A 25,100-nucleotide genomic window follows, 5' to 3' on the forward strand; every position below is an offset into this window, starting at 1 on the left:
AGCATCTCTGGCACACAGCCCTGCCTGGAGTCTCCAAACCCAGCAGAACCCTGCGTTCTTCAGGGGGGTCTTCCAGGATCTTGTGGAGTACCTGCTCACAGAGCAGGGTCCTATCTATGCCACATATCACAGCTTAAGGTAACTCTGAGTTGAGAGCTCATTCCTTAGCTCAGTCTCTGTTTCTGGCTTCCTCGCTCTAATACCTGGGAGCTCTGTAACACTCAAACAACCTCGACCCTTCTGTGACCCCGCAGGACGTGAGACCACGCTATCCCCACATGGGCTTCACCCCAGCTTACCCTTTGGAGTGATGACCCTTAGTGGAACAGCCTTTTAAAAGTTCTGATATTGTGCTCCATTGCTCCACTGCTTGCGGGGAGCCAGACCATCCCCCCGCGGTCTATCTTCCAGTCGCTTTGGATTCACTTCTCCACAGGTCCCACCTTTCAGAAAGTGGTCAATTTTCTGTTTCTAGAATTGTTGCTCTTCTTCTCTTCGATCTTCTGTTAGAGTGTAGCTGTTCGGAATGATTTCATAGACTATCTAGCTGATCTCCTGCTACCTAATGTCATCTCAGCCTGTTACTTCTCTGCCATCTTGACTCCTCCCCACTCTCATGAGTATTTAAAAGGGATCCTGACAACTTGTCTTAGGAACTTCAAGTCACTCATGCATTTGACTCCACCACACCCCCTGTTGCCACACACAACCACAGTCAACAAGTCTTTGGTATCTACAGTGCGATCTAGAATCCTTGATCCCTCTTCCTCTCCACCTGACTGAATTCACTCCATGGCCTCTCCTGCTTCTTGAACCCTCTGTCCATTTCTTTTCTTCACATCTTTTAACAGCTGCTTCCAGACCAGCCATTATCTCACAACTCCTTTGTGTTCTACCTTGGATATTTGTTCAATCTGAATAATTCTAACACCGGGTTTCTGTTTCTCTCCAAACAGCTGCAGAAATAAGCGGAATCCCAATGGGGTTAATGAGAAGACAGAGGTAATGGTTTCAAGGATCTTAGAAGGGCTAGAATGCAAGCAGCTTTAGTGTTGTGATTTAAAATATCCTCATCATTATTCTAATCCAGGTGCAGAGCAGAATCATGAAGGATCTTTCAGTTCCCCTCGTCTTCATATTAGATTTCTCAGACAACCTTTTCCAGGTCTGAGTGGTTTATCAGGTAGGTAGAGCTCTCAAGCAGGGCAAGGATACTGTCTCCTTCCAGAGAGGGTGAGCAGCTGAGTCCAGGTCACCAATCACTTCAGAGCTGTTTGATGTGACTCCTCTCATCTCTCCTCAGAGCCAAGTACATGTGGATTGAATGAAAGGAAAATGAGGTGGCTCCTCTTGTAGAGCTAAGGGCCTCATGGGGACCCAAGAGTTGGTCTTGTGGGATCCTCTGGCCGAGGCAGTCACTTTCCTGACTTGCAATAACTTAGTACAGCCTTCATTCTTCCTGTCTGCCAGAGCTGCTCATCCCCAGTGTTTCTGCATCAACTTTGCTGACGTACACTCTGCCATTTTCTCAGTGGACAGGCCACTCTTTCACTTTTGTCACGTTCAGACAAAACAGGTGTCTTCTCCCCTCCCCCACACACAGCTGTCATGTTTTGCTTTCGAGGAAAGGTGACATGAGAAACAGAAAAACTGATGTTTTAAAAATGAAAGAGAAACCTGGGGCAGCCCCTTGGCCCTCCTCTTCATTCCCTCTGTGTGATCCTCATGATGACATAGAACATGATCAGGACCAGCAAGTGAGAGTATGTCCAGTAAAGCATGTGGAAATATTAAGTAAATCAAATTATCTTTGTTGTTGTTACTTAAGTTGAAAATGCAACACCGTGAATAAGGAAAGGCAACAAGGTGGTTTGTCCCTGACACCATAGCCTGGACCTCCTCCTCCCCCGCATTCTGAGCACCAGACAGATGGCCAGATGAAGCTGCCTACTGGAAACACACAGTCTGAATGAGCTAGTGAAAGTCTTCAGTTTCTGTGCTGGAAGATTCTCCTGAGAGACCCAGTGAGTGAAATCCCTGTGCTCAGCTCAGAAGTTTTGGACGTAACAAGTGTTCCCTAGTTTCAGGAAAATTTGAACGATGGGAGATCCTGGGTGGCTCAGTTGGTTGAGGATATGAATCTTACTCTAAGTTCAGGGCTTTATGTCAGACTTTGGGTTCAAGCCCCATGTTGATCTTACTTAAAAAAAAAAAAAAACATGTGGGTGGAGCTTACTTTAAAACAATGAAAAAAAAAGAAAATTAGGAGCTGTGATGGCACAATAAATATATTCCCTTATTCAAGGTGAAAGGATTATAATTGGTCTTTCCTCTACTTGGAGAAACTAAAGAGGACCCTCAGCATCTGGGTGCTGTTGACACCTTTGATACCTGGTCAGGAGAGGAGGAGGTGAGCACTGAGAGGGTCCCGGACACAAACACTCCAGGAGCAAGGGCAAGGGCAAGGATGTAGGGCCATTAAGTTTTTTGCTAACAAGGAAACCAGCCCCTGCACAATAGGGGAATCTAGAGTCCTCAGGTCATGGTGAGCCTGTCCTCAGGAGTGAGCCCAGGAGAGCCCAGGTGGAGGACACTCAGTCACTGCAGATGAAAGAGCTTAATAGATATGATAACTACCTTGTCAGTGAGGTGTTACTGGAAAAATCCCGTCATCTGGAATTAGAACCTTGACACCTCCCCTTCCCAGACATGAACCAGGCTTCCTGCTGGGGGCACTTGCAATGCCTTGGAGCGCTCTAACAAAACCTTGGTATATATTGTCTTTCATTGGTTTTCTTGGATATTACATAAGAAGCAATGGCACAGAATTCTTGGAGGACACAAACTGTAAGGTCAGTGTGACAAACCTAGGAATAACAGGAATCCTTTAGGTTTGGAGGAGTTTCTCTCCATCGTTTCCTGGGTCTCAGAGTCTTACCTGGACAGGTGATCTTTCTTACCAGTGAGCTGCCAGTGGTGTCTTGTTGCCATTGCTGATGTCTGAGGCCTGTTGTGATGCAGGCTTTGGAAATGAAAACACAAATACATTAAATTTTATGATTTAGCTCTACAAAACTCATAGTTACTCAGTAACTATCTAGTGTTAAGCAGAAAAAATATTTTGACAATACCTCCCAGAGTACGTAGTAGCAGGTGAAGTTAAAGATGAATTTGTCTTGGTGCCTGGGGGGCTCAGTCAGTTGGGCGGCCGCTTTCAGCTCAGGTCATGATCCCAGGGTGCTGGGATCCCTACTCGTTGGGATCCCTGCTCGTTGGGATCCCTGCTCGTTGCATGAGGCTCCCTGCTCGTTGGGAGCCTGCTTCTCCCTCACTGTCTGCCTGTTGCTCTGTCTACTTGTACTCTCTCTGTATCTTTCCCTCTGTCAAATTAAAAAATAAATAAATAAATAAATAAAATCTTAATAAATAAATAATAAATCTTAATCAAAAATAAATAAATAAAGATCTTGAAATAATAATTTTGTCATATGAGTCCTATGAGGCAACATTCAAATTCAGTGCACTAAAAAACACATGTTAAGTAATCATTCATATTTTCACTTGCATTTAGCAATCTGGATTGATTGTAAATGTTCAGGTACACCGAATTCATTATGTCCAATTTGAAATTGTTTATTTCCCTATGTACTCCATATACTTCACTGTATACATGTACAGAAATTATAAGTCACTCATCTAATTTACTTATATACATGAGCATCAATAGCTTTAAAATATAACTATTAGCTTAAAATTTTTAGTCATTCTGGACCCTGAATTGGAAAAACGTTACACTTTTTTTTTCTTAAAACACAGACAAAAATACAATATATAACGATACATACTGTGTCTCCCTGCTATTAAGTTTTCTTCATAGTTGCAATTAACAAAAAAATCCAAAAAGATTCTGGAGGCAAAGATAATACTCAAAGAAAATAATACATGGTTGAGAAACTCATGCTCCAACCCAAGTAGAAAGTGTAGAAAGGAAATCAAAAAGAGAAGTAAAAAGTAAGGGAAACATACAGAAATTGAAAACTCCGATGTCCCCTACTTAAGCCTCACGCACAAGAGAAGATGTTCAGAGGAGCTAGAGCCAAGGGTCCCAGACGTGCCCACCCCAGCCAGGACAATAGCATCTGTAGGATCCCCGATGGCGCTGTCCTGCTCCTTCTTCGTGGCCCTGGTGGTGCTCAGCTGCCACTCCCTCGGCTCTCTGGGATGTGACCTGCCTCAGGACCACGGCCTGCTGCACTGGAGGGCCCTGATGCTCCTGCGACAAATGAGGAGACTGTCTGCTAGCTCCTGTGACAGGTACACAAACAGCTTTGGCTTCCCCCAGGAGGCCTTCAACAACAAGCAGCTGCAGAAGGCTTATGCCCTCTCTGTCGTCCATGTGACGAACCAGAAGACCTTCCACCTCTTCTGCACAGAGGCCTCACCTGCTCCTTGGAATACGACCCTCCTGGAGGAATTGTGCTCGGGACTTTCTGAGCAGCTGGGCCACCTGGAAGCCTGTCCCCTGCAAGAGGTGGGGGTGGGAGAGCCACCCCTGGTGAATGGGGACTCCATCCTGAGGAACTACTTCCAGAGAATCTCCCTCTATCTGCAAGAGAAGCAATACAGCCCTTGTGCCTGGGAGATGGTCCGAGCAGAGATCATGAAACCCTTGTATGCATCAACAGCCTTGCAAAGGAGTCTAAGGAGCAGGAAGTGACACCCATTTCAACATCGAAATGGTTCTCTCTGAAGAATACTATCACACTCCCATGTGTCCTGCAGTGTCAAAGACTCTCATTTCTGCTGTCATCATGACATGAACTGAATCACTTTGTCACATGTGTTTAGGAGTATTAGGCAACAGGAAGTCAACATTACAAATACCTGTCACTTTCAGATGACCATGCGGATCTGCCTATTTAACTATTTATTTATTTATTTCACTATTTACAAGATTTAAGTTATTTTTTATTGTATTATATTAGTTGTACCTTCCCTTTGTGGTTAAGAGAATTGTATAATGTTTTATGTGTATCAAATTATTTATTTTCTGATCATTAAATGTTTCTATAGAAAACTTCTTGCGTTTGTTTCTAATTGAAGCAGGGAACTAGTTGATTACAACCTGATGAAAGAATGGACTGTACCACTCTCTCACTCATTACTTTGTTTTCACATTAGAAGTAATCGCATTGACTTCCTGGAAGTCACTTTGCATGCTGTCGTCACGGGAAAGGCAGACTTCCCAAACCAATGCTGTGTCTTGGATTTTGTACAAAAACTAGCCTTGGGACAACAATTGTAGTGAAGTAATATCAGTTATGTTAAAAGGAAGAGTGAGAAGAAGGGTAAACATGAATTTTATAAGTAGAAAAGGAAGCAGACATGTCAGGAAATAAAATGAAAAGCACCAGATACATTCCACATCACTCGGTAGACACCCAAGTGCGAATATTCTTTAGCAAATGGATCGTCCAGGGTCACCCGAGTGGCTCAGTAGATTAAGTGTCTGCCTTAGGCTCAGGTCAGGATGCCAGGGTCCTGGATCAAGCCCTGCCTCAAACTCCGTGTTCAGCTGGGAGTCTGCTTCTCCCTCTCACACTGTCCCTGATTGTGTTCACTGTCTCTCTCTCTCTGTGTCAAATAGTTAAATAAAATCTTTAAACAAAACAAAATAAACAAATCAAAAGAAACAATATGGATCCTTGATCCTGCCATTACAAGCCACTCCATTCACAGAAAACCCAGGGAGGGAAGTGCTTGCCTGGGAAAAGAGCTTAGAATGAGAAATGGTGCCTCAAGGTACGGGTAGGAACTCGAACTATTACAGAAGCCTGGCTCGAGGCTCTGTGTGCTTCCACTGGACAGCTACAATGTCCAGTCCTCCCTAGTTGGTGGAGCCCACAGTTTTTTGAGTTGTACCTTCAGAATCACCACTAGTCTTTGAAGAGCAGAGGGACATCTGCTGGCTTTGTCAGTAGAGGGAGGGGGAAAGCAATCACTCTAGAATAGTCTGAGGCTACCTCTCCACAGTGCTAGAGGCCAAAGGGATCTGTGACCAGGAGACTGCAGGAGGAATGTCAGGAAGAGGGGACAGCACACTTCCCACTGGAGATGCTGGGGTGAGTCTGGACTCTCCAACAATGCACGTCCTGGAGACATTAAATCGCAATGTGTTTTCCATATTTGGAAATCGAGGCACGGTGCTGAAAGTCCTTCCGTCTGACATGAGAGTGGAATGAAAAGATGCCCTAAAGCTTCAGAGAATGTTTGACATTTAAGGCTGAGAAGGAGAAGGGGAGCCTGTCAAGGGCACAGCGATGGGGCAGCCAGTGCAGGTGGGACACCACCAGGGAAGGATGATCTCCAGGAAGCGTGGCAGAAGGGAAGATTCAGAATTTCCCAAGAGGAATCTCAGGCAGGAATTTATCGCATGGGCTATAGGACTGTGCCCTGCATCTGGAATTCTGCTTCCATCTCCTTGTCTGATCATGAGAACCTCACTGGAGCTCTCTGCAGCTCAGTTTCCCCAGATGTAAAGTGAGGTGGAAATATTCCTAGAGCTGTTGTAATAATGATCATCCTCCAAAATATCATTGTGAAAAAAAATTAAAAACCCCTTAGAAACAGGTGACTATCCATTGACTGTAATTAGATACACAATAATGTATTATGTATACATATACACTGTACCTATGTCCGCATACTCGATGTGTTCTGGTACAGCACATGTCCCCTTCCTCCACGCCCTCCAAGATCCCATCCTTTCACTCTCCAATCACAGAGTTTCCCTCTCCCCAGTGGAGAAACCTCCTGTGAGCTCCTCTCCCCCCTCCCTCCTCAGGAGCCTCTCCTGCCCATTCACACAGCTGCTTCCTTTTCCTTTGTGGTTTCTGTCTGGCCCTTTTACTTCTTACCCACAAAGAAGAACACAAGTTGTGTGAAACTTCCAGGTTTTTCGAAACTCGCTTAGAAGAAGCCTTGTTGTTTTTTTTTTCTCCTGGTGACTATTGTTGACCTGAGGGAATGTCCCCACTGCAGTGATGTCAGAGGGGCAGGAGCAGAGAGGAGATAGGAGCAGGAGGCTGCTGTTCTGTGGCCCATCACAGTCTATACAGGGGAGGCTGCCAGCGAGAGGGCAAGGTAGGCTAGACAGTGACCAGGTATGCACACGGGCTCTTGTTGTATGTAAAAGTCTGTCCCTGGTGGGAGATTTTCTTCCAGAGGAAGCAAAGAAACACAAAGAAACACAAACAAAAACTTTCCTGGAATGAACAGACTCTGCTAGTGTTATAAGCCATGACCTTCAACAAAAATACCTTTTCTTTTCCTTTTTTTTTTTTTTACAAAAACAGCAGATAGATTCCTAGTAAAAGTGAGCAGAAGGTCCAGAGATTTTCCCCATTCTTGCTGTTCTGGAGCTTCAAGGTCTCTCCCACATTTCAGCATCCCCCCACCAGAGGGAACACTCGTCCAGTTGCTTCCAACAATGTAACAAGTAGTTTGAGGGTTGGGAATAAGGCTTCAACATGCCATGGGCTGTCTTGTGGACGTTGCTTGTCTTTGAGCCTTATTTTGATGTGGGTTTTGGAAATAAATACAAATAGATTATACATAATCATTTAATTATTCAAAACTTATTCATTGCATCAAGAATTCTATCTGGTATAAATAGAAAAACTATTTTGAGAATAACTTGATGAGTATCTAGCATCAAGTAAAGTTAAAAATCATTTTCTTATTGAGGCCATACTAAAATATGGTACATGAAAAACAAACATCCAATAAATAATTGAATAATCCATTGGCTGTTAGCAATTTGGAATGATTCTCATTATCTAAGGACACCGATATTATTATGTCTTTCTACAAATTCTTAATTAGCATTGTACTTTTATATTTCCATTTAAGTAAGAAAAAATTGAGAAGTCATTCATCATATTAGATATCCAGTAAAGAATAAATAGCTTAAAATATAGCTCTCAGACTATGGACTCTGAAAAACAATCTGAGGGGTTTGAAGTAGTGGAGAGATGGGAGGTTGGGGTACCAGGTGGTGGGTATTACAGAGGGCACGGATTGCATGGAGCACTGGGTATGGTGAAAGAATAATGAATACTGTTTTTCTGAAAATAAATAAATAAATTTTAAAAATATATAGCTCTCAGTTGAAATTTTTGTCCATCTAAACACTGAATCAAATAAACGGAGTAAAATGAACACTTTCTTTTCTAATCTATTAAGCAGAGCTATACATACATAACTATATAGACTGTAGATCCATGTTACCAAGATTTGTTGGAAGGTTCAAATACATAAATATTCAGAAGACTGTAACAGGAGGCGGCAATAGGAAAAAGAAACGGTTGAGAAACCCACGCTCTACAACCCAGGAGAAAGTGTAGAAAGGAAAGGAAAAAGAGAAGTAGAAAGTAAGGGAAACGTTCAGAAATCGAAAACTCCTGTGTCCCCTACTTAAGTCACACGCACAGGAGAAGATGTTCAGAGGAGCTAGAGCCACGGTTCCCAGACGTGCCCACCCCAGCCAGGCCAACAGCATCTGTAGGATCCCCGATGGCCCTGTCCTGCTCCTTGTTGGTGGCCCTGTTGGTGCTCAGCTGCCACTCTCTTGGCTCTCTGGGATGTGACCTGCCTCAGGACCACGGCCTGCTGCACTGGAGGGCCTTGATGCTCCTGCAACAAATGAGGAGACTGTCTGCTAGCTCCTGTGACAAATACACAAATGACTTTGTCTTCCCCCAGGAGGTGTTTGATGGCAAGCAGCTGCAGAAGGCTCAAGCCCTCTCTGTCATCCATGTGACGAACCAGAAGACCTTCCACCTTTTCTGCACAGAGGCCTCACCTGCTCCCTGGAACACGACCCTCCTGGAGCAATTATGCTCGGGACTTTCTGAGCAGCTGGGCCACCTGGCAGCCTGTCCCCTGCAGGAGGCAGGGGTGGGAGAGCTGCCCCTGGTGAATGGGGACTCCATCCTGAGGAACTATTTCCAGAGAATCTCCCTCTATCTGCAAGAGAAGCAATACAGCCCTTGTGCCTGGGAGATGGTCCGAGCAGAGATCATGAAACCCTTGTATGCATCAACAGCCTTACATAAGAGACTAAGGAGCGGGAAGTGACACCCCTTTCAACATGGAAATGATTCCTTCTGACTGATAACATCACACATTCTGGAGTTCTGCCGTGTCAGAGATTCTCATTTCTGCTGTAGTGAAGACATGAACACAATAATTTGTCACGTGTTTCCAGGACATGTCAACTCTACAGGCAGTAGTTGCTTACAGATGACCTTGCTCGTGTCTATTTATCTATTTAAATATTTATTTATTTAAATATTGATAAGATTCAGTTTTCATATAACATGATGTGCACCTTTATATAGCAGAATATAATAAAATATATTTATAATATATAATCAGTTTATCATTTTTTCTTTATGGAACTTTAAGGACAAAAGTGTTTTCAAAGAGTCACACCAGTCTGATTGTGTAACTCTGTTGGAAATTGGACGGGAGAATGCATTTACCGTCATACTGCATTAACGTTGGAAATGACAACTGACTTTCTCTAAGACAACTTGCATGTTTACCTTAGGCTACAGGACATAATAAATGCAGATCCTGATGTCTACCTCTTTGGTTGTAGGAATATATATATATGGTTGCTGTAGGGACGGGATCTAAAAACATCCTCCTATTTAGTGTTTTAATGAAGAAGGAAAGGAAGTGACTTCTCTCACCTGCTGCCTGAGCAGAGAGGTTGAAGCACACAGGAAGTGCACACAGAAAATCTGTGGACCCCTCAACAGGTCACTGGCAGACATGGAGACACATATGTCCGGTGTCGGGGGCAGGTGAGCTGGCAGTTGACAAGAAACACCACGGCTGAGGTCCACATCTAGCAGGCAAAGCCAGAAACAGAGGTGGTCACGCAGGGAGACTGTGTCATGTGAGAAACAGACAAAACTTGATTCTGAGGCTCTTCAACCAGTGAAAGATGGGAGAGAAGAGCCACAAAGGAGACGGTGCACTCTTGGCCATACAGCACAGGGATAAGAGAGGATGCTGGAGAGTGTCTGTAAGGAAGTAAATGTGCTTCAAAGACCATCAGGGGATTCCTGGAAGATGTGGATTGAAACTACCTGCGATTCAGAAACACAGAAGCCTTTGCTGACCTTCCTGAGAGTCGGTTTGGTGGAATCCATAAGCAGAGACCACCCAGGAGTAGGGGGAGCATGAATAAGAGAAGTCAGTGCGTCTGACTTGGAGAAGAATATTGAGGGGGATCTGGGAATAATGGGGTTCGTTATTCTGGGCATGGTTTGCCTTTTTATGTCATTTCTTTTTTCCTGAGTGATTTCATGGATTCGATGTTCTGCAAATCATGTTAATATGTTTAATGTTGTATTTATTTTTCATCATGACTGAACTACTGACGGTGGTTTATCCTGTCTTGGTTCTTACTTCCTTGAACATCAGTGAGCCTCTTGGCTTTAAGAATTCACTTGGCAGGAATAGATAACTCATTCAATCCTTCATCAAATTATCTATTACTACAGATAAAATCATGTTTCCCAGAATTATCAGCTTAATTATTAGGTTCCCTAAGTCCTCCTTGTGACACTGTTTCCTACAGCAGCATAATACCCCATTGCTGTTTTTTAGAGAGTTTGATGTGGTAAGAATTCTTCTCTATTGCTCGCTGCTAGTATTTCCTCATTTTCGGAATACCACAATGGTTGGTGGATATCCACATCACAAGATTCTCATGCACATAAACAGTGACAGACTTTCTTCAAAAATAAAGGTGGGAAGCCTGGTTAAGCATTTTCTCTCCTAATGTTTAGAACAATGAGAAATCATTGGTCCAATCAGCTGAAAATACATGAATCATGGAAATCCGTGGAGCAATAGTGAGTTGCGCATAATTCAGGAGTAAAAGCAGGTTTAACAATTATGATAAAATAGCATGAATATTCCTGAACTCATGCACTGAAAGGCACCTAGCAGTGCATCTTCTGTACAGAATGGCATAAATATGGTAGCGCGAGTCTTATCTTAATTCTGACAGCTATATATGAGAATATTGTTTGTCTCCTCCTACAAAATTCTTGGGAACAGTGTGGCCTACACTGCAGTACCTGACTTGCAAAGGAGGCAGCCTCCCAAACTGGAATTCTGTTGTGAATTCTAGAAAAGGCTGACCCATTCATGCGCCATTGCCAAGAAGGGTTTTTATTTTTCACCAGTGCCTTCTGCAAACATCTGAGAGTTGAGAATAAATATGTAGTGGAAGTGCAGAAGAACATGCTATTTCCTTAACTTCTGGCACCCACCCTGCCCTCTACCCACCACCCCATTCTCATTCCAGAACACACTCCCCTGTCCTAACAGTTACCTTCCTTGCCAAGGCAGTAGTCCCCACAGCTCCCTTGGCATTCACTCTCTTGACCTCTCAGCCTGTTCACACAACAGCTTTCTGTTTTGCTGTCATCTCAGCTTAAAGGTTTTCCTAGGAGCAGCACAAGAAAGCAAGTAGAAAGCAAAAATGCATTGAAATCTCTAGGTTTTGCAGCAGCACCTGCTGGAGAGGCTTTGCTCCCATTTCGATCCAATGTGATGGAATAGCAGCTGGGGCTGAAAGGAAACAGAAAGCAGAACAGGTTGAAGGGTAGCCTAGTGCAGCTCCCTCTTTGGGAGGCCGCCCCCTGGTGGCCAAATGTGACAGGGTGGTGACCAAAATGGGACCCCTTCCTGAGGATGTCCCTTCCAGCTACAAAAAGCCTACTTGTGGACACCCAGAGATTCTAATGCTGTCATAAAACCGTTTCCTTACTCTGTCTATGACAAAGGATAAGTCTTGTCCTGAAAACCCCTATCGCCATAGTTGGTTTCAATCCCAGTGTTATTGATTATTAAATACTGGAAAGTGTTGTGGAACGAAGCAGGCAGGGGCGAGGGGAATGAACATCCCTGCCAACATTTTTTTAAAGATTTTATTTCTTTATTTGAGAGAGACAGAGAGGCAGAGCCTGGGAGGGGGTTGGTCCGATGGAGCAGCACACTCCCCACTAAGCAAATAGCGTTAATGTAGGACTCGATCATAGGACCATGAGATGATGACCTGAGCTCACAGCTGATGCTTAAAGGATTGATCCAGCCAGGCGCCCCAACCCCAACCAACTTTCTACTCCCAGGCATTGCTATTCAGCCTGCCAGGGGAGGTAGAGGAGGCAGGGCTCAGCGTTGGTTGTCCGCGGTCAGGCTGGGAGACTCACCCTGCACTACTGGCCACACACAGCCAAGGTTTGGCAGCTTCAGAAACCAGAGTGCCCACTTGCCCTCCCTCACCCTCCCTGTCAACTGATTCCTGTGCTGTGGAGCTCAAGGCCCCCAGATGTCTGGTCCCACACAGAAACATGCTAATTCCAGGGCCCCTCAGCAAAGAATCCCGGAGCTCAACTGTGCCTGTGTTGGAGCGCTGCCTAAGTTCTCGTTACACCAGGAATAGGACACTCCTTTGCTTAGAAAACCACAGCTGATTCTGGAAACATGAAAGTGTTGGAAGTCAGCAGCAGTGTGGGAACCTGGAAGAAGAGTGGAAATGGGTAAGTGTCCACTGGTTTAGTGACTTATCCTCAGGAGGTGGAACAGTAGGACAATAGGGCAGCATCGAGTCAACTGTCTCTCTGGGTCCTTCCCCAGACTGAGATGCTTCATGTGGACGCTGGGAGAACAGAGTTCTTCTAGGCAGATGTGGCCCATGGTAGTGTCCCCACCATGGGTGACCCTGACAGGACAGCTGCCTGCAATGTGTTCGAAGAAGGAGGGTCAGTCTAGTGCCAGCCGCAAACATAGATCTCATTGGCAGAAAAATCTAATGTCTTTTGAAGTCTGTAATTGTGATGCCACCCACTTTGGCTTTCTTTTTCAGTGTTCCTCTGGCTATTCAAGGTCTTTTCTGGTTCCATATAAATTGTAAGATTCTTTGTTCCATTTATTTGAAAAAAATTGATGGGCTTTTGATAGGGATTGCATAAATGTGTCGATTGCTTTAGGTAGTGTAGAAATTTTCACAATATTTGTTCTTCCAATCCATGAGCGTGGAACATTTCTCCATTTCCTTTTGTCTTCCTCAGTTTCTTTCATGAGTACTTTATAGTATTCAATATGAATTCTTTGCCTCTTTGATTAAGTATATTCCTAGGTATCTTATGGTTTTGGGCGCAATTGTAAACGGGATTGATTCCTTAATTTCTCTTTCTTCTGTCTTGTTTTGGTGTAAAGAAATGCAAGTGATTTCTGTGCATTGATTTTATATCCTGTCACATTACTGAATTCCTATACAAATTCTAGCAGATTTGGACTGGTGTCTTTTGGGTTTTCCACATATAGTATCATCTCATCTGCAAAGAGTGATAGTTTGAGTTCTTCTTTGCCAGTTTGGATGCCTTTAATTTCTTTTTGTTGTCTGATTCTGAGGCTAGGACTTCTACTACTATGTTCAATAGCAGTGGTGGTAATGGACATCCCTGCCGTGTTCCCTCACCTTAGGGGAAATACTCTCAGTTTTTCTCCACTGCGAATGATATTTGGAGTGGGTTTTTCATAGATGGCTTTGATGATATTGAGGTATGTACCCTCTATCCCTACACTTTGAAGAATTTTGAACAGGAAAGGATGCTGTACTTTGTCCAGTGCTTATTCAGCATCTATTGAGAGTATCCTATGGTTCCTGTTCTTTCTTTTAGTAATGTATTGTATCACATAATGTATTGTATCACATTGATTGATTTGCGGATGTTGAACCAACCCAGCAGCTCAGGATTAAATCCCACTTGGTCATGGTAAATCATTCTTTTAATGTACTGTTGGATCCTATTGGCTAGTGTTTTGGTGAGAATTTTCGCATCTGTATTCTTCAAGGATATTGGTCTATAATTCTTTTTGATGGGGTCCTTGTCTGGTTTTGGGATCAAGGTAATGCTGGCCTCATAAAATGAGTTTGGAAGTTTTCCTTCCATTTCTATTTTTTGGAGCAGTTTCAGGAGAATAGGAATGAGTACTTCTTTAAATGTTTGGTAGGATTCCCCTGGGAAGCCGTATGGCCCTGGGTTTTTGTTTCTTTGGAGATTTTTGATGACTGCTTCAATCTCCTTACTGGTTATGGGTCTGTTCAGGTTTTCTCCTTCTTTCTGGTGCAGTTGTGGTAGTTTATATGTCACTGGGAATGTATCCATTTCTTCCAGATTGTCAAAACTGGAAGATTGTCAAATTGTCAAATCTGCTGGTGTATATTTGCTCATAATATGTTCTTATAATTGTTTGTATTTCTTTCGTGTTGGTTGTGGTCTCTCCTTTAATTTATTTGGTTCCTTTTTGTTTTCTTTTTGATCAGTCTGGCCCAGGGGTTTATCAATCTTATTCATTCTTTGAAAGAACCAGCTCCTGGTTTCATCAATCTGTTCGATTTTTTTTTTTTTTGGTGTCTATTTCATTGATTTCTGCTCTGATCTTTATTACTTCTCTTCTCTTGCTGGGTTTAGGCTTCCCTTGTTGTTCTTTCTCCAGGTCCTTTATGGGTAGGGTTAGGTCGTGTATGTGAGACCTTTCTTGTTTCTTGAGAAAGGTTTGTATCGCTATATATTTTCCTCTCAGGACTGCCTTTGCTGTGTCACCCAGATTTCGAACCATTGTGTTTTCATCATCATTTGTTTCCATTAATTTTTTAATTCTTTTTTAATTTCCCAGTTGACACATTCATTCTTAAGACGGATGCACTTTAGTCTACATGTATTTGGGTTCTTTCAGAATTTCTTCTTGTGATGGAGTTCTAGTTTTAGAGCATTGTGGTGTGAAAGTAATCAGGAATGATCCCAATCTTTTGATACCAGTTGAGACCTGATTTAGGACCCAGGATGTGATGTATTCTGGAGAATGTTCCATGTGCACTGGAGGAGAATGTGTTTTCTTTTGCTTTGAGATGGAATGTTCTGAATATATCTGTTATGTCCCTCTGGTTTAGTGTGTCACTTAAGGCCTTTATTTCCTTGTTGATCTTTTGCTTGGATGATCTGTCCATTTCAGTGAGTCCATTTTAAGAGTCCATTTTAAGATCGCTACTATTATTGTATTCTTGTCGCTGTGTTTCTTTGATTTTATTATTAATTGATTTATAAAATTGGTTGCTCCCATGTTAGGGGCATAGATACATCCAATTGTTAGATCTTTGAGTATGATATAGTGTCCTTCCTCATCTCTTATTAGAGTCTTTGTCTTGAAATCTAATTGATCTGATATAAGGATTGCCACCCCAGTTTTCTTTTGATGTCTATTAACATAGTAAATTATTTCCCACCCCCTCACTTTAAATCTGGAGGTGTCTTGGGTCTCAAATGAGTTTCTTGTAGGCAACATATTGATGGTTTTTTTTTTTTTTTATCCATTCTGATACCCTGTGTCTTTTGCTTGGGGCATTTAGCTCATTTACATTCAGGGTAACTATTGAGAGATATGAATTTAGTGCCACTGTATTGTCTATAGGGTGACTCTTACTGTATATTGTCTCTGTTCCTTTCTGGTCTACTACTCTTGGGTTCTCTCTTTGCTTGGAGGACCCCCTTCAATATTTCCTGTAGAACTGTTTTGATGTTTACAAATTGTTTTTGTTTTTGTTCTTCCTGGAAGTTTTTTTTATCTCTCCTTCGATTTTCAATGATAGCCTAGCTGGATATAGTATTCTTGGCTGCATGTTCTTCTCCTTGAGTGCTCAGAATATATCACACCAGTTCTTTCTGGCCTGCCAGGTCTCTGTGGATAAGTCTGTTGCCAATCTAATATTTTTACCATTGTATGTTACAGACTTCCTGTCCCTTGCTGCTTTCAGGATTTTCTCTTTGTCACTAAGACTTGTAAATTTTACTATTAGCTGATGTTGTGTGGACCTGTTCTTATTGATTTTGAGGGAAGTTCTCTGTGCCTCTGGGATTTTGATGCTTGTTCCCTTTGCCATATTAGGGAAATTCTCTACAATATTTCTCTCCAATATACCTTCTGCTCCCCTCTCTCTTTCTTCTTCTTCTGGAATCCCAATTATTCTAATGTTGTTTCATCTTACAGTGTCACTTATCTCCCGAATTCTCCCCTCATGGTCTAGTCATTGTTTGTTGTCTCTCTTTTGCTCAGCTTCTTTCTTCTCTGTCATCTGGTCTTCTATATAACTAATTCTCTCCTCTGCCTCATTTATCCTAGCAGTAAGAGCCTCTAGTTTTTATTGTACCTCATTAATAGCTTTTTTAAAATTTCAAATTGGTTAGATTTAAGTTCTTTTATTTCTCAGAAAGGGCCTTTATTTCTGCAGATAGGGTTATCTAATATCTTCCATGTCTTTTTTCAGGCCAGCTGGCACCTTGACAATCATCATTCTGAACTCTAGATCTGACATATTACGAAAGTCCATATTGATTAGGTCCCTAGCCTTCAGTACTGCCTCTTGTTTGTTTGTTTTGTTTTTGCAGTGCATTTTCTCACTTTATCCTTTTATCCAGATAAGAATATATGAAGGAGTGAATAAAATACTAAAAGGGTGACAAGGACCCCAGGAAAATGTGCTCTAACTAAATCAGAATAAACCCAAATCATGGGGGGAAGAAATGGGGTACAAAGAGTTCAGATAAAAAAAAATTAAATAAAGAAAAATATATGTATATATATTAGATTGGTGACTAGAACAGAGTCATCCACTTAATGTTGGAAGTATTTTAGTCTCTTAAAAGACACTATCTCCCCAAATTTTAAAGAATGAATAAAACACACACACACACACACACACACACACACACACTCTAAGAGTAAACATGATGTAGGTATGGAATATGACTATAAAGATAAAACTTTTAAAAAAGAATTTGTAAAAAAGGACTTGATAAGATAAGTGAAGAGACTTTGCTAGGCTGGAGAGTAGAACAAAGACCTGTGCTAGATTTAGGGTATATTTTGAGCTATTAGAAGAAGTTGTAACCCAAAATTTTTTAAAAGAAAAATCCGTATGTGTATACAAACAATAAAGGTAGATACAATGAAGGATAAAATATGACTATAATAATGAAGGTTCAAAAAAGTTTTTTTTTAAATGTAAGGTATTGTTGAGATAAACTGGTTTAAAAGTTAAAAGAGAAAAGAGTAAAGGTTAAAAAAGATTTAGCTTAAGAAAAAAATAAAATTCAAAAGAATTAATTAACTGTACAAGACTAAGAATCATGGGGAGAAAGCCATGAATTCCATGCTTTGCTTGCTCCTTCTCTGGAATTATGCTGTTCTTCTTCATAGTGAACTCAGTCTTGGCTGAATTTCTTCCTGATCTTCTAGGGGAGGGGCCCATTGTAGTGATTCTCAAGTGTGTTTGCCCAAGGTGGAATTGTACTGCCCTTACCAGGAGCCGGGCTAAGTAATCTGTTGGGGTTCCCCTGTGGAGCTTTTGATCCCTGAACACTTTTCATAGAGTTATGGAGGATGGCATGAAAATGGTGGCCTCCGAATCTCTGGCCCAGAGGAGCTGAGGGTTCGGAGCACTACTCCTCAGTGCACCCTTGGAGAAAAGTGCTCAATCATTTGCATCTGCCTGGCCTATAGCCCCGCTTTGAGCTCCCCCAGCCTGTGACCAAGCCACTCTGGCACACAGCCCCGCCTGAAGTCTCCAAACCCAGGAGATCCCTGCGCTCTTCTGAGGATCTCCCAGGACCTTGTGGGGTCCATGCTCACAGAGAAGGGGTCTGCCTATGCCACGGATCACAGCTTAAGGTAACTCCGAGTTCAGAACTCATTTCTCAGCTCAGTCTCTGTAACCGGCTTCCTGGCTCTAATACCTGGGAGCTCTGTGACACTCAAACAACCCCAACCCTTCTTGAACACCGAAGGATGTGGGATCATGCTATTCCCACCTGGGCTTCACCCTGGCTTACCATCTGGAGTGATGTCCCTCAGTGGAACAGATTTTTAGAAGTTCTAATTTTGTGCTCCATTGATCCACTGCTTGCAGGGAGCCAGATCATCCCCCTGCAGTCTATTTTTCCATCACTTTAAATTCACTTATCCACAGGTCCCACCTTTCAGAAAGTGGTTGATTCTCTGTTTCTAGAATTGCTGTTCTTCTTCGATCTTCTGTTAGAGTGTAGCTGTTTGGAATGGTTGGATACACTATCTAGCTGATCTCCTGCTACCTGATGTCATCTCAGCCTGTTACTTCTCTGCCATCTTGACCCCCCCCCCCACTATCATGAGTGTTTAATAGGGATCCTGACAACTTGTCTTAGGAACTTCAAGTCAGTCCTGCATCCTCCCACACCCCCTGTTGCCACACACAACCACAGTCAACAAGCCTTTGGCATCTACAGTGCAATCTAGAGTCCTTGATCCCTCACCCTCTCCACCTGACTGACTTCATGCCATGGACTCTCCTGGTTCTGGAGTCCTCTGTCCATTTCTATTCCTCACATGTTTTAACAGCTGCTTCCAGACCAGACATTATCTCACAACTCCTTTGTGTTCCACCTTGGATATTGGTTTGATCTGAAACATTCTAAATCCAGGTTTCTTTTTCTCTCCAAACAGCTGCAGAAATAAGCGGGATCCAAATGGGGTTAATGAGAAGACAGAGGTAATGGTTTCAAGGATCTCAGAAGGGTTAGACTGCAGTTAGTTTTAGTGGTGTCATTTGAAAGATCCTCATCATTATTCTAATCCAGGTGCAGAGCAGAATCATGTAGGATCTTTCAGTTCCCCTCGTCTTCATACTGGATTTCTCAGGCAACCTTTTCCAGGCCTGAATGGATTTAACAGGTAGGTAGAGCTCCCAGGCAGGGCGAGGGTCCTGTCTCCTTCCAGAGAGGGTCATCAGCTGAGTCCTGGTCGCCAATCTCTTGTGAGCTGGTTGGTGTGACTCCTCTCATCTCTCCTCAGAGCCAAGTTGTGATTCAGGCTTTGGAAATGAAAACACAAATACATTAAATTTTATGATTTAGCTCTATAAAACTCATTCAACACCTCAGCAGTTATCTAGTGTTAAACAGAAAAAACATTTTGACAATAACTTCCAGAGTACATAGTAGCAGGTGAAGTTAAAGATGAGGTTGTCGTTGTGCCTGGGGGGTTCAGTCAGTTGGGCGGCCGCTTTCAACTCAGGTCATGATCCCAGGGTACTGGGTTGGAGCCTCCCATCAGGCTCCCTGCTCGTTGGGAGCCTGCTTATCCCTCACTGTCTGCCCATTGTTCTGTCTACTTGTACTCTCTCTGTATCTTTCTGTCTGTCAAATAAATAAACATCTTAAAAAAATGATTTTGTCATATGAGGCAACATTCAAATTCAGTGCACTAAAAAACACATGTTAAGTAAATAATTCCAGTTTTTACTTGCATTTAGCAATCTGGATTGATTGTAAATGTTCAGGTACACTGACGTTATTATGTCCAATTTGAAATTGTTAATTTGCATATGTACTCCATATACTTCACTGTATACATGTAAAGAAATTATAAGTCACTCATCAAGTTTACTTATATACATAAGCATCAATAGCTGTAAAATGTAACTATTAGCTTAAAATTTTTAGTAATTCTGGACCCCAATTTCAATAAACGTTATACTTTTTTTTTTAATCTTGAAGCACAGACAAAAATACATTAAATAATGATATATACTGTGTCTCCCTACTATTAAGTTTTCTTGGAAATTTCCATTAAAAAACATCCAAAAAGATTCTGGAGGCAAGGATAATAATTAAAGAAAATAATACATAGTTGAAAAACCCATGCTGCAAACCCAAGTAGAAAATGTAGAAAGGAAAGCAAAAAGAGAAGTAGAAGGTAAGGGAAACGTTCAGAAATTGAAAACTTCTATACCCCCTTCTTAAGCCTCACACACAAGAGAAGATGTTCAGAGAAGCTAGAGCCATGGGTCCCAGACGTACCCACCCCAGCCAGGCCAACAGCACCTGCAGGATCCCCAATGGCCCTGCTCTGCTCCTTCTTGGTGGCCCTGGTGGTGCTCAGCTGCCACTCCCTCGGCTCTCTGGGATGTGACCTGCCTCAGGACCACATCCTGCTGAACTGGAGGGCCCTGATGCTCCTGTGACAAATGAGGAGACTATCTGCTAGCTCCTGTGACAACTACACAAACGACTTCGGCTTTCCCCAGGAGGTGTTTGACGGCAAGCAGCTACAGAAGGCTCAAGCCCTGTCAGTCGTCCATGTGATGAACCAGAAGACCTTCCACCTCTTCTGCACAGAGGCCTCACCTGCTCCCTGGAACACGACCCTCCTGGAGGAATTGTGCTCAGGACTTTCTGAGCAGCTGGGCCACCTGGAAGCCTGTCCCCTGCAGGAGGCAGGGGTGGGAGAGCTGCCCCTGGTGAATGGGGACTCCATCCTGAGGAACTACTTCCAGAGAATCTCCCTCTATCTGCAAGAGAAGCAATACAGCCCTTGTGCCTGGGAAATGGTCCGAGCAGAGATCATGAAACCTTTGTAAGCATCGACAGTCTTGCATAAGAGATTGTGGAGCAGGAAGTGACACCCCTTTCAAGACGGGAATGATTCTCTCTGAAGAATACTATCACACTCCCATGTGTCCTGCAGTGCAAAGACTCTCATTTCTGCTGTCATCATGATATAAACTGAATTAATTTGTCACATGTATTCAGGAGTATTAAGCAACTTGAAGTCAACGTTACTATACACCTGTCACCTTCAGATGACCATGCTGATCTGCCTATTTAGCTATTTATTTTTTTCACTATTTATAAGATTTTTTATTTTTTTATTGTATTATATTAGTTGTACCTACCCTTTGTGATTAAGAGAATTCTATATGTTTTATGTATATTAAATTCTTTATTTTCTGTTCATTAAATGTTTCTATAGAAAACTTCTTGCGTTTGTTTATTGAAGCAGGAAACATGTCTGATTACACCCTGATGAAAGAACAGATTGTACCACTCTCTCACTCGTTATTTCATTTTCACATTAGAAGTAATCGCATCGACTTCCTGGAAGTCACTTTGCATGCTGTCGTCACCGGAAAGGCTTACTTCCCAAGTCCAAAGCTGTGTCTGTATCTTGGATTTTGTACAAAAACTAACCTTGGGACAACAACTGTTGTGAAGTAATATCATTTATGTTAAAGAGAAGAGTGAGAAGAAGGGATAATATGAATTCTGTAAGTAGAAAAGGAAGCAGACCTGTGAGGAAAAAAATGAAAAGCACCGGATATGTTCTACATCACACTGGTAGACACCCAAGTACGAATATTCTTTACAATTGGACTGTTCAGGGGCACCCGTGGTTGAGTTGGTTAAGTGTCTGCCTTAGGCTTCAGTCATGATGCTGGGGCATGGGATCAAGCCCTGTGTCGAGCTCCCTGTTCAGCTGGGAGTTTGCTTCTCCCTCTCACACTCCCCCTGCTTGTGCTCCCTGTCTCTCTGTGTGTCATATAAATCAATAATATCTTTAAAAAACACAAAAACACAAAACAAAACAAAACAAAACAAACAAGTGGATCCTTGATCCTGCCATTTACAAGTCATTCCATTCACATAAAGCCCAGGGAAGGAAGTGGTTGCCTGGGAAGAGAGCGTAGAATGAGAAATGGTGCCTCAAGCCTCCCCTGGTTAAGGGAGAAAAGAGCTACACTGCAAACAAAGGTGGAATGGCGCTAAGGCAGTAGTATAAGAGCGAATATTGGTTAAGAGTCTATTTCAAAGCGGAGAAACACTTCAAGGAATTGCATCATAGCAAAGGGCGCATGGAAAGGGTCCATGAAGCTGGGAAGTAGAAGGGTTGTGACCACGGGGACCACCTGTTTTGACGGAATTACTCACCAGAAACCATACTGGCGGCAGAGGAAAGGCGAGAAACAGAACAGAAGCTAGTGACTATAGATAGAATATAGATCTGGGAGATTTACCTTCCTTGGGCTAATTAAATTTCCATGAAAAAATGAACTTATAATTGAAATGGGCGATGTCTTCAAATGTCTTCTAAGTCATGTAAAGCATATATAAAGAAAAGCAAACAAAATGAAAAGGCATGAAAAGTGTACGGGAACATTCTGCAAATGAAAATTACCCTATTCTATTGAAGACTCATGAATAGAAAGAACTGGAGATGAATGAGCGGCCAGGGAACCCCGCACTGGTCCGCCAGGCCACCAGAAGCCCTCAGGTGCAGCGCCCATCCCCTCTGCTGGGCTCCTCCTGGATCCCTGTGGCAGTATCTCAGCTCTGGGCTGTGAGCTGCCTCCTGGCCCCGGGCAGCTTCACAGGTGTACCTGCTGCTTCTGAACAGAGGAGGAACATCAGTTCCTTCTCCTGAACCAGGGACACCTCCACTGGGACAAGGTGCATGGCTGCCACTTCCAAGAGGTCCACACCAAGTCTGTCCTCCTTGAGATGCTTCAGCTGACCTTCACCCTCTTCCTCACTGGGCCCCGCCGTTTGCTGCCTGAACCCGTCCCTGCTGGGGCAGCCAGAACCCTGGGAACCTGTGTGGTACCTGCGATGGGAGTGGGGGAGCCGCCCCTGGGTTTGAGGGCCCTGCCCTAGCCTTGAAGACGTGCTTCCAGAGAATCCATCTCCATCAGAGACAGAAGAAACAAAGTGACTACCTGGGAAGGAGTCTGAGTCAAAATCCAGCGACCCATCTCTTCATATTCAAATGAAGACATAAGGACAGGGAAATGATAAAAAGGAAGAAAGCAAGAAAGGGACCTGCAAATGATATTCTTGACCTACAACACTAAGCCACATAGCCATGAGTTCCATCTTTCTAACGACTCCTCTTTCTGCTTCAGCCATACAATGTGTTGAGTTAAGTTACTCAGCATTGTGGGTAAAATGTGTCTGTGACAGGACTGTCCCTAAGGGTCTCCATCACAGGACAGAGCTAGCCTGAAGTTGTTCATGTGTTCACATATTGCAGGATCCTCTCGTTTTTGGATCAACACAGAACCATTTGGAACAGTTTTCCTGACCTCACAGCGGCAGCAACAAGAACAAAACGAACAACTCCCAAATGCAAGAAGATGGAAAACAACAACTCTTCTTAGATCCACTCACAGCTGAGGTCCCAGGGCTAGTCTCAGCGCTGGTACCAGGAGAAAAAGGAGCACGCAGACAATCACACTCGCCAGAAGCAGGCAGTGATAGGAACTTGAGCTGTTATAGAAGCATGGTTCGAGGCTCTGTGTGTTTCCACTGGGTAGTTACAATGTCCAGTCCTCCCTAGTTGGTGCAGCCCACTGGTTTGTGAGTTGTACCTTTGGAATCACCACTAGGCTGCCCCTGTGAAGAGCAGAGGGAAATCTGCTGGCTTTGCAGGGAAAGCAATCATTCTAGAGTAGTCTGAGTCTACCTCTTCACAGTGTTAGAGGCCAGGGGGATCTGTGACCAGGAGCCTGAAGGAGGAAAGGGAGGAAGAGGGGACAGCGGACTTCCCACTGGAGATGCAAGGGTGAGTCTTGACTCTCCAACAATGCACGTCCTGGAGACATTAAATCGCAATTTCCTTTTCGTATTTGGAAATCGAGGCACTGTACCGAAAGTCCATCTGTCTGACATGAGTGAAATGAGAAGATGTCCTAAAGCTTCAGAGAATCTGGAACATTTAAGGTTGAGAAGGAGAAGGGGGCCTGTCAGGGTCACAGTGATGGAGCAGCCAGAGCAGGTGGGACGCAACCAGGGAAGAATGATCTCCAGGAAGTTTTGAAGAAGGGAAGTTTCAGAGTTTTCCAAGAAGAACCTCAGGCAGGAATTTATGACCTTGGCTACAGGACTGTGCCCTGCATCTGGATTCTGCTTCCACCTCGTTGTTTGATCATGAAAACCTCACTTGAACACTCTATAGCTCAGTTTCCCCGGATGTAAAGTGAGGTGGAAATATTCCTAGAGCTGTTGTGATTGTGAAGTGGCACATTTCAAAGCATCTAGTATGTTCCACTGAGAGTGTAATAGATGGGGACTATTAGTTTATGTTTTCCCTAATATTGATCTTCTCGTAGGCTTTCCCCTGTATCTGACTACAAAGGGCAGATCCTCCAAAATACTGTTGTGGAAAAAAATAAAATACTCATTGGGACCGGGTGTCCTATCCACTGAATGTAATTAGTTACACAGTAATGTAATACATATACATATATACTGTGCCTATGTCTGCATACTCCATATGTTCTGGTACAGCACATGTCCCCTTCCTCCACGCCCTCCGAGATCCCATCCTTTCACTCTCCAATCACAGATTTTCCCTCTCCCCAGTGGAGAAACCTCCTGTGAGCTCCCCTCCCCCTCCCTCCTCAGGAGCCTCTCCTGCCCATTCACACAGCTGCTTCCTTTTCCTTTGTGGTTTCTGTCTGGCCCTTTTACTTCCAATTACAAAGCCACAAAGAAGAACACAAGTTGTGTGAAACTTCCAGGTTTTTTCGAAACTCTCCTAGCAGAAGCCTTATTGTTTTTTTTCTCCTGGTGACTATTGCTGACCTGAGGGAATGTCCCCACTGCAGTGATGTCACAGTGGCAGGAGCAGAGAGGAGATAGGAGCAGGAGGCTGCTGTTCTGTGGCCCGTCACTGTCTTGTAGGGGAGGCTGCCGCGAGGGCGCAGGGTGGGCTAGACAGTGACCAGGTGTGCACATGGGTTTGTGTTGTATGTAGAAGTCTGTCCCCTGGTGGGAGATTTTCTTCCAGAGTAAGCAAAGAAACACAAACAACTAAAAACTTTCCTGGAATTAAGGACTCTGCTAGTGTTAAAGCCATGAACTTCAACAAAAATACTTTATTTTTATTTTTTATTTTTTTTTTCAAAAACTGCAGATCGGTTTCTAGTAAAAGTGAGCAAAAGGTCCAGAGTTTTTCCCCACCCTTCTTGCTCTGGAGCTTCAAGGTCACTCCCACATTTCGGCATCCCCCCACCAGAGGGAACACTTGTTCCAATTGCTTCCAACAATGTAACAAGTAGTTCTAGGGCTGGGAACAAGGCTTCAACATGCCATGGGCTGTCTTGTGGATGTTGCTGGTGTTTGAGCCTTGTTTTGATGCGG

The 25,100-nt window shown here is 43.3% G+C and overlaps 2 protein-coding genes and 1 pseudogene across 2 annotated transcripts; all 3 read left to right on the plus strand.

Moving 5' to 3' along the window:
* Positions 1 to 4,110: 4,110 nt before the first annotated feature.
* LOC101676633 (interferon alpha-1/2-like) lies at positions 4,111 to 4,874 on the plus strand. Its single transcript, XM_004761812.3, has one exon. It carries the CDS (start codon positions 4,154 to 4,156, stop codon positions 4,715 to 4,717), a length of 564 nt encoding a protein of 187 aa, XP_004761869.2. The 5' UTR covers positions 4,111 to 4,153; the 3' UTR covers positions 4,718 to 4,874.
* Positions 4,875 to 8,436: 3,562 nt separating this feature from the next.
* Positions 8,437 to 9,383, plus strand: LOC123391994 (interferon alpha-1/2-like). Its single transcript, XM_045079695.1, has one exon. The coding sequence runs from the start codon at positions 8,575 to 8,577 to the stop codon at positions 9,136 to 9,138; it is 564 nt and encodes a 187-aa protein (XP_044935630.1). The 5' UTR covers positions 8,437 to 8,574; the 3' UTR covers positions 9,139 to 9,383.
* Positions 9,384 to 20,020: 10,637 nt separating this feature from the next.
* On the plus strand, positions 20,021 to 20,584 carry LOC101676346 (annotated as a pseudogene).
* The last annotated feature ends 4,516 nt before the right edge of the window (positions 20,585 to 25,100 follow it).

The sequence above is a fragment of the Mustela putorius genome, unplaced genomic scaffold, assembly GCF_011764305.1.
Source record: "Mustela putorius furo isolate JIRA1106 unplaced genomic scaffold, ASM1176430v1.1 tig00000421_pilon_pilon_pilon, whole genome shotgun sequence".
Taxonomy (NCBI): domain Eukaryota; kingdom Metazoa; phylum Chordata; class Mammalia; order Carnivora; family Mustelidae; genus Mustela; species Mustela putorius.